The sequence below is a fragment of the Salmo trutta genome, chromosome 39, assembly GCF_901001165.1.
Source record: "Salmo trutta chromosome 39, fSalTru1.1, whole genome shotgun sequence".
Taxonomy (NCBI): domain Eukaryota; kingdom Metazoa; phylum Chordata; class Actinopteri; order Salmoniformes; family Salmonidae; genus Salmo; species Salmo trutta.
In genome coordinates, this window is record NC_042995.1 from 5,913,214 (window position 1) to 5,922,180 (window position 8,967).

Here is an 8,967-nt window from a genome sequence, read left to right on the forward strand (position 1 = left end):
AGAGAGAGAGAGAGAAAGACAGTGAAAGAGAGAGAGAGACAGAGAGAAAAAGACAGTGAAAGAGAGAGAGAGAGAGAGAGTTGAGGGAGGGAGGGTACATTCTCAGATCCTCAGTCATTGTGGATGTGACACCCTGGGTATGGAACCCTTCAGTCAGCGAGAAGAACTAGTTTGGGATATAAGGGATGACACCTGGTGGCACAGGGCACAAACAATCAGCTAGGGATGACTGAGGAGGCTGAGGAGAGAAGTGACAGAAAGCTGCAGTCAGTGGTAGCAGCCATAGTGCTGTAACTTAGTTTTGGTGGCTAAAGTAAGAGTTCATAGCAGTAGAAGTAAAGTACTTCTAGCCAACTGGAGTTTACCTTATTTAATCTTGTTCTGAGGGCAGCTCTGCCTCGTGGGCAAAAACATTGATAATTGGTTGGCAGAACAAGACAGTAAAGACAGCTCCACTGCCTGTAGTGGCATTGGCATCTGTGTTGTGGTGATCAGTCTATAGAAGTAGGCTATCAGAGGGAGAATGACGATATCAAAACCTGTAATTTCTCTGTTGATCTCGTGAGACAGGTTCTATTATGTGCAACCATGAGCTAGATTGGATGTTGCCATTTTTTGATGGTTTCAATTGAATTGAATTGAGGAAATTGTGGCTTTCTAGACAGTCCTCTCATTTCAGTCCTCAAGATGGACAGCACTTGCAATCACCTCCAGGAGGTGACTACTGAGTGATTTAGTTCAAGCAAACCATATTTAACAGAGTGGTGTGCTTGACATCTCCCTATGGTAGAATGTCGATACAGACTTTGAAAGTCCTCACATTCATTGGATATTTCTGGATGGGGTGGCTCTAAGGAATGCATTCCATATACACTGAGTGTAGAAACATTAGGAACACCTTCCTAATATTGAGTTGAACCCCCTTTTGCCCTCAGAACAGCCTCAGTTCATAAGGGAATGGACTCTGCAAGGTGTCGAAAGTGTTCAACTAGGATGCTGGCCCATGTTGACTCCAGTGTTTCCCACAGTTGTGTCACACATTTGCAAAAGCATTCAAAAATATTGCAGGGATGATTTACGATGAACTGGGAGAGACACCTCAATATAACGCAAAGAAAGCAAGTGGAGGTCCCAAATGGATCCAAACTGTCCAATACGTGCGCGCGCAAACTAAACGAGGTTCGGAAGTCTTGACGCAAACGGTACACACACACACACAGTGTCGCGTAGAGGAGAATCAACTTTATAGTACCTTTTATCATGACCACAACAAGTGGAGGCGGTGCGTTATACCTACTGCGCTCATTCGATGTTCGGTCACTTTCTACTCCATACTGATTCCTTTGTTGGTTTGCATTTTACTTTACGTCGATGAAGCAACGGTATAGCCATGACTGGACCATACTCTCATTCTGAAAACAAGTCGGGAGAAAAAGACAAGGTAAGTAGTGCTATAGACAGTTGATTTATAAAAGGTCGATATTATTTATAAAAGGTCGATATTATTGAAGATAAGTATTTTTAGATATTTTTCTACGTCTTTTTAAGTCATTCAAAAGTACATTCCTGTTACTTTTTAGACTACATAAATCATCAATTGAGTTGGATGGGAAATTAAGCTCGCAAGTTAGCCATTTCATTGTTCTTGTGCACGTAACAATAAAACTTGAACTTTAAATAAATGATACTACCTCCGGTTCTTCATCATCATCATTATCACCACCACCACCTTAATGATGACCATTAGACTATATTAATATTGATACTAATAAAACAGTGTCTCTACCATGCATGGGACGATCCGGAAAGAAAAATAAGAACGTACTTTCTCCACCTGAATGACCTCATGCATTCTGAAAAGTGAGTCGTCTTGTTAAAACTGCATATGTTTTGCTGCTTGCGGACCACTGGTAGCCTAATTGTACCTATGGAAGTACTGTATGTCACGAGAAGTATAAATCTAACGTTTAGGTTTCTGTGTCGCCCTGGGTTACAAAGACAAAGCAGACCCTCTGTCCACGGGTGATCATTGGCTATATACTGTTTGATGTTTTGGTTTCAGTCGGACATGTGGGTTAACTGGCTAAATCAAGCTGTGGTGTCTAGCTAATAATGTGGTGGTAGACCTGTGAGGATTCATAGACTTCAAACAGGCAGACAGAGAGCAGGACATGTTGACTGAATGCTATGGTTTCCCTCGAGCTTGTTGTGAGGTTATAAACCATCTTTGACATGAATTAATGCTGCGCAAACATTTGGAGAATGTAAAAAGGTCTCTGTCTCAGGAATGTTGTCAGCAAATATTATTCAAATGAAGGGAATGTTGAGTCACAGTTTCTGTTTGGTCTATGTTAAAGTGTTCAATAGAAAACAAATTACAGGGAAAAAATCCTCAATGATTTAAATTATTGTGGGACCGTTCCTCAAGAGTTTTACAGTAGGCTTGCTGCTGTGAATCTCCATGGTCTGGGATTGGGAGTAACCATCTGGAACTACCAGAGCAATCTATTATTACTAGGGTAATGTATCTTTTCTATTTATACTGTCAGGGCAAGGGACTGGAGATACTCTCTTTGCGTTCAGCACCGTAAGAAATGGGAGAACAGGCGCACACCATACAGGCGCACACCACATCAATCAAATTCAAATAGACCACATTGTCGTGTAGTTATTTTTAGCTTTGGAAAATTGGATAAACAATGCATATTAATGCATATTTTTAACAGATCAAAATAGTTTTTTGTTTTGCAGAGTGTCATTGATGAAGGATTTTTATAAAGAATGCTTTTTCAATGTACTGTTTTTCAAAGCCTTTGTGCATCAAGAAATCAATAGATATGATTTCTACTCAGATGGAATCACTGAAGACATAAGCACTGGCTTGTCTCACAACTACATCTCAAACACTGGCTTGTCTCACTACTACATCTCAAACACTGGCTTGTCTCACTACTACATCTCAAACACTGGCTTGTCTCACTACTACATCTCAAACACTGGCTTGTCTGACTACTACATCTCAAACACTGGCTTGTCTCACTACTACAGCTCAAACACTGGCTTGTCTCACTACTACATCTCACACTGGCTTGTCTCACTACTACAGCTCAAACACTGGCTTGTCTCACTACTACAGATCAAACACTGGCTTGTCTCACTACTACAGCTCAAACACTGGCTTGTCTCACTACTACAGCTCAAACACTGGCTTGTCTCACTACTACATCTCAAACACTGGCTTGTCTCACTACTACATCTCAAACACTGGCTTGTCTCACTACTACATCTCAAACACTGGCTTGTCGCACTACTACATCTCAAACACTGGCAAGTCTCACTACTACATCTCAAACACTGGCAAGTCTCACAACTACATCTCAAACACTGGCTTGTCTCACTACTACATCTCAAACACTGGCTTGTTTCACTACTACATCTCAAACACTGGCTTGTCTCACTACTACAGCTCAAACACTGGCTTGTCTCACTACTACAGCTCAAACACTGGCTTGTCTCACTACTACAGCTCAAACACTGGCTTGTCTCACTACTACAGCTCAAACACTGGCTTGTCTCACTACTACATCTCAAACACTGGCTTGTCTCACTACTACATCTCAAACACTGGCTTGTCTCACTACTACATCTCAAACACTGGCTTGTCTCACTACTACAGCTCAAACACAGGCTTGTCTCACTACTACATCTCAAACACTGGCTTGTCTCACTACTACATCTCAAACACTGGCTTGTCTCACTACTACATCTCAAACACTGGCTTGTCTCACTACTACATCTCAAACACTGGCTTGTCTCACAACTACATCTCAAACACTGGCTTGTCTCACTACTACATCTCAAACACTGGCAAGTCTCACTACTACATCTCAAACACTGGCAAGTCTCACAACTACATCTCAAACACTGGCTTGTCTCACTACTACAGCTCAAAAACTGGCTTGTCTCACTACTACAGCTCAAACACTGGCTTGTCTCACTACTACATCTCAAACACTGGCTTGTTTCACTACTACATCTCAAACACTGGCTTGTTTCACTACTACATCTCAAACACTGGCTTGTCTCACTACTACAGCTCAAACGCTGGCTTGTCTCACTACTACTACTCAAACACTGGCTTGTCTCACTACTACAGCTCAAACACTGGCTTGTCTCACTACTACAGCTCAAACACTGGCTTGTTTCACTACTACATCTAAAACACTGGCTTGTCTCACTACTACAGCTCAAACACTGGCTTGTCTCACTACTACAGCTCAAACACTGGCTTGTCTCACTACTACAGCTCAAACACTGGCTTGTCTCACTACTACAGTTCAAACACTGGCTTGTCTCACTACTACATCTCAAACACTGGCTTGTCTCACTACTACATCTCAAACACTGGCTTGTCTCACTGTTACATCTCAAACACTGGCTTGTCTCACTACTACATCTCAAACACTGGCTTGTCTCACTGTTACATCTCAAACACTGGCTTGTCTCACTACTACAGCTCAAACACTGGCTTGTCTCACTACTACAGATCAAAAACTGGCTTGTCTCACTACTACATCTCACACTGGCTTGTCTCACTACTACATCTCACACTGGCTTGTCTCACTACTACAGCTCAAACACTGGCTTGTCTCACTACTACAGATCAAACACTGGCTTGTCTCACTACTACAGATCAAACACTGGCTTGTCTCACTACTACAGCTCAAACACTGGCTTGTCTCACTACTACAGATCAAACACTGGCTTGTCTCACTACTACATCTCACACTGGCTTGTCTCACTACTACAGCTCAAACACTGGCTTGTCTCACTACTACAGATCAAACACTGGCTTGTCTCACTACTACAGATCAAACACTGGCTTGCCTCACTACTACAGATCAAACACTGGCTTGTCTCACTACTACAGATCAAACACTGGCTTGCCTCACTACTACAGATCAAACACTGGCTTGTCTCACTACTACAGCTCAAACACTGGCTTGTCTCACTACTACAGCTCAAACACTGGCTTGCCTCACTACTACAGATCAAACACTGGCTTGTCTCACTACTACAGCTCAAACACTGGCTTGTCTCACTACTACATCTCAAACACTGGCTTGTTTCACTACTACATCTCAAACACTGGCTTGTTTCACTACTACATCTCAAACACTGGCTTGTCTCACTACTACAGCTCAAACACTGGCTTGTCTCACTACTACATCTCAAACACTGGCTTGTCTCACTACTACAGCTCAAACACTGGCTTGTCTCACTACTACAGCTCAAACACTGGCTTGTCTCACTACTACAGCTCAAACACTGGCTTGTCTCACTACTACATCTCACACTGGCTTGTCTCACTACTACATCTCAAACACTGGCTTGTCTCACTACTACATCTCACACTGGCTTGTCTCACTACTACAGCTCAAACACTGGCTTGTCTCACTACTACATCTCACACTGGCTTGTCTCACTACTACATCTCAAACACTGGCTTGTCTCACTACTACATCTCACACTGGCTTGTCTCACTACTACAGCTCAAACACTGGCTTGTCTCACTACTACAGATCAAACACTGGCTTGTCTCACTACTACATCTCACACTGGCTTGTCTCACTACTACATCTCACACTGGCTTGTCTCACTACTACAGCTCAAATACTGGCTTGTCTCACTACTACAGATCAAACACTGGCTTGTCTCACTACTACAGATCAAACACTGGCTTGTCTCACTACTACAGCTCAAACACTGGCTTGTCTCACTACTACAGATCAAACACTGGCTTGTCTCACTACTACATCTCACACTGGCTTGTCTCACTACTACAGCTCACACACTGGCTTGTCTCACTACTACAGATCAAACACTGGCTTGTCTCACTACTACAGATCAAACACTGGCTTGCCTCACTACTACAGATCAAACACTGGCTTGTCTCACTACTACAGCTCAAACACTGGCTTGTATCACTACTACAGCTCAAACACTGGCTTGTCTCACTACTACAGCTCAAACACTGGCTTGTCTCACTACTACAGATCAAAAACTGGCTTGTCTCACTACTACATCTCACACTGGCTTGTCTCACTACTACATCTCACACTGGCTTGTCTCACTACTACAGCTCAAACACTGGCTTGTCTCACTACTACAGATCAAACACTGGCTTGTCTCACTACTACAGATCAAACACTGGCTTGTCTCACTACTACAGCTCAAACACTGGCTTGTCTCACTACTACAGATCAAACACTGGCTTGTCTCACTACTACATCTCACACTGGCTTGTCTCACTACTACAGCTCAAACACTGGCTTGTCTCACTACTACAGATCAAACACTGGCTTGTCTCACTACTACAGATCAAACACTGGCTTGCCTCACTACTACAGATCAAACACTGGCTTGTCTCACTACTACAGATCAAACACTGGCTTGCCTCACTACTACAGATCAAACACTGGCTTGTCTCACTACTACAGCTCAAACACTGGCTTGTCTCACTACTACAGCTCAAACACTGGCTTGCCTCACTACTACAGATCAAACACTGGCTTGTCTCACTACTACAGCTCAAACACTGGCTTGTCTCACTACTACATCTCAAACACTGGCTTGTTTCACTACTACATCTCAAACACTGGCTTGTTTCACTACTACATCTCAAACACTGGCTTGTCTCACTACTACAGCTCAAACACTGGCTTGTCTCACTACTACAGATCAAACACTGGCTTGTCTCACTACTACAGATCAAACATGCTTTGTTATGTTCATCTACCCAGGATTTCACAGAGTTACAACAAAAACGATTTTCCACTAAATGGATCATTAAAGAAATAGCCATGGCTTGTGTCTCTCTTTTAATCTCTCTCTCTCTCTCTCTCTCTCTCTCTCTCTCTTTTTCAGATCCCTTGCCTTCAGAGGACTGAGTGATAGGCTGTCCTGAAACATGTGCTACAGTATGTCTGGATCGAAATGATATGCCCACTCCTTTCCTCTTCTGTCTAGTTGGAACCCATCTTTTGTATTCCTCTGGACTGTGTGTGGTCAAACTCTACAGTCACTTCACTGGACTCCAATGGATGGATATGGGGATGAAGACAGAGGGTTATTAAGCTGGTACAGGATCAAATGATATGTATATGAGTAGCTGCTGTGTACCATCAATAATCATTGAAACCTGTTCAGGAACCGCGGGGATAGTCAGGTATTTTACCGGCTGAGCTAATGGGGCCTCCTCAGCCACGTTGGCAAGCCCTGTTCCCTTCTTCTTTCTGTGTCTCCACTTCCCCCGTGAGGACGTTGTGTCTCGTGGCGGCCCTCATGGTTGTCATGGCGACACCGTGCCCCAAGAGCTGCCACTGCTCGGAGAGGAACGGCGTGGTGGTGCAGTGCGTCTCCCGGAGCCTTGACCAGATCCCCCCGGACCTACCGGAAGACACCGTCACCCTCCTGCTCTCGTCCAACCGGATCAGCCACATCCCCAACCAGGCCTTCAAGGACCTCCGCCGCCTCAAGGAGCTGGACCTGTCGCATAACCACATCGAGAGTATCGACGCAGGGGCCTTCCTGGGGGTCTCCGAGGGACTCCGCTCCCTGGACCTCTCCAACAACCAGCTCCGCAGCGTCCCCAAGGAGGCCTTCACCAAGCTGAGTGCCCGTATAAGACTCTCCAACAACCCCTGGCACTGCGAGTGTTCCCTCCAGGAGGTACTGAGGGAGCTGAGGCTGGACCCTGAGACGGTCAACGAGGTGAGCTGCCACACCTCTGTCCAGGATGAGTACGCCGGTCGGCCCGTCATTCAGGTCCTGGACTCTGGCATCAACTTCTGTAACTTCCACCACAAGACCACCGACGTGGCCATGTTCGTGACCATGTTCTGCTGGTTCGCCATGGTGATCGCCTACGTCATCTACTACGTCAGGCACAACCAGGAGGATGCAAGGAGACACATGGAGTACCTCAAGTCTCTACCCAGCTCCTCCCAGATCAGCAAGGACTTTGACACAGCCAGCACTGCGCTCTAGCAGTGGGCTATGTGTGGTGGCAGTGACAGCGGAGGGGGTTCTTACATGTCCATGCGATAGTTCACACAGTGGCAAACTTGCAAGGTGTATGTAACTATTTTGAATGTGAAGACGGGCCTCTGGACGAGCCACTGGACTGCACCTGCCCGTCTGCACGTGCCCGACCGGCTCGCAGTGGGCCTCGGGTTCGTCAGTCCAGTCAACGTGCCCCTTTTTGTGTCGACTGTTTATGAAGTCATGGGGTCAATACCTTTTGAGATTTGTGATTCAATTCCGACCTACTTTTCTGTCAACTGTTATAATTTTTATTTTACAGTATTTATTGTTTATTGGGAAGAAACATGACCTCTATTTCTCATCGTCATATGTTTTCCCAACAGTAGAATTTAATGAGAAATATATTGTTTAAGTCTGTGAGTGTCTCCATATTGATTTGGTTGTTGTGATTGGTTGTAGTGCTGTACAGTACTATCGATCTAGTCATTATGATTGGCTGTTACACTGGACTGAATGTTCATCTTGTGTCTTCAAGTGCCTAGAAACAGTAAACAGTAGCTCAACCAAGGCACTGTGAAAGCAAACGTCGAACTACAAAATCCCTTTAAAGCTAGAATCCTTACCCACTGGGCACAGACGTCATTTCAACATCTAGTTTTGATCCAATTTTGGTTGAGTTGTCAACTTATGTCAATTCGATGTGAAATCAACAAAACATTTCACCATGTCATTGGATTTAGGTTAATAGTTGGGTGGAAAAAAATACGACATTCCCTTACGTTGATGACTTTTTTTCAAATCTAATCAGTTTCCCACATTGATTCAACATCATCACATAGATTTTTGATTTCAAAGGACGGTGGAAACAACGTTGATTCAATCCATTTTTGCCCAGTGGGAGTTGTTAGATCCATTTTCTGA

General features: G+C 44.2%; 1 protein-coding gene across 1 annotated transcript; it reads left to right on the forward strand.

Annotated features, from left to right (window-relative positions):
- Window positions 1-1,026: 1,026 nt before the first annotated feature.
- Window positions 1,027-8,378, forward strand: LOC115179411 (leucine-rich repeat-containing protein 3-like). Its single transcript, XM_029740907.1, has 2 exons — window positions 1,027-1,441; window positions 6,928-8,378. The coding sequence occupies exon 2, from the start codon at window positions 7,249-7,251 to the stop codon at window positions 8,047-8,049; it is 801 nt and encodes a 266-aa protein (XP_029596767.1). The 5' UTR covers window positions 1,027-1,441; window positions 6,928-7,248; the 3' UTR covers window positions 8,050-8,378.
- The last annotated feature ends 589 nt before the right edge of the window (window positions 8,379-8,967 follow it).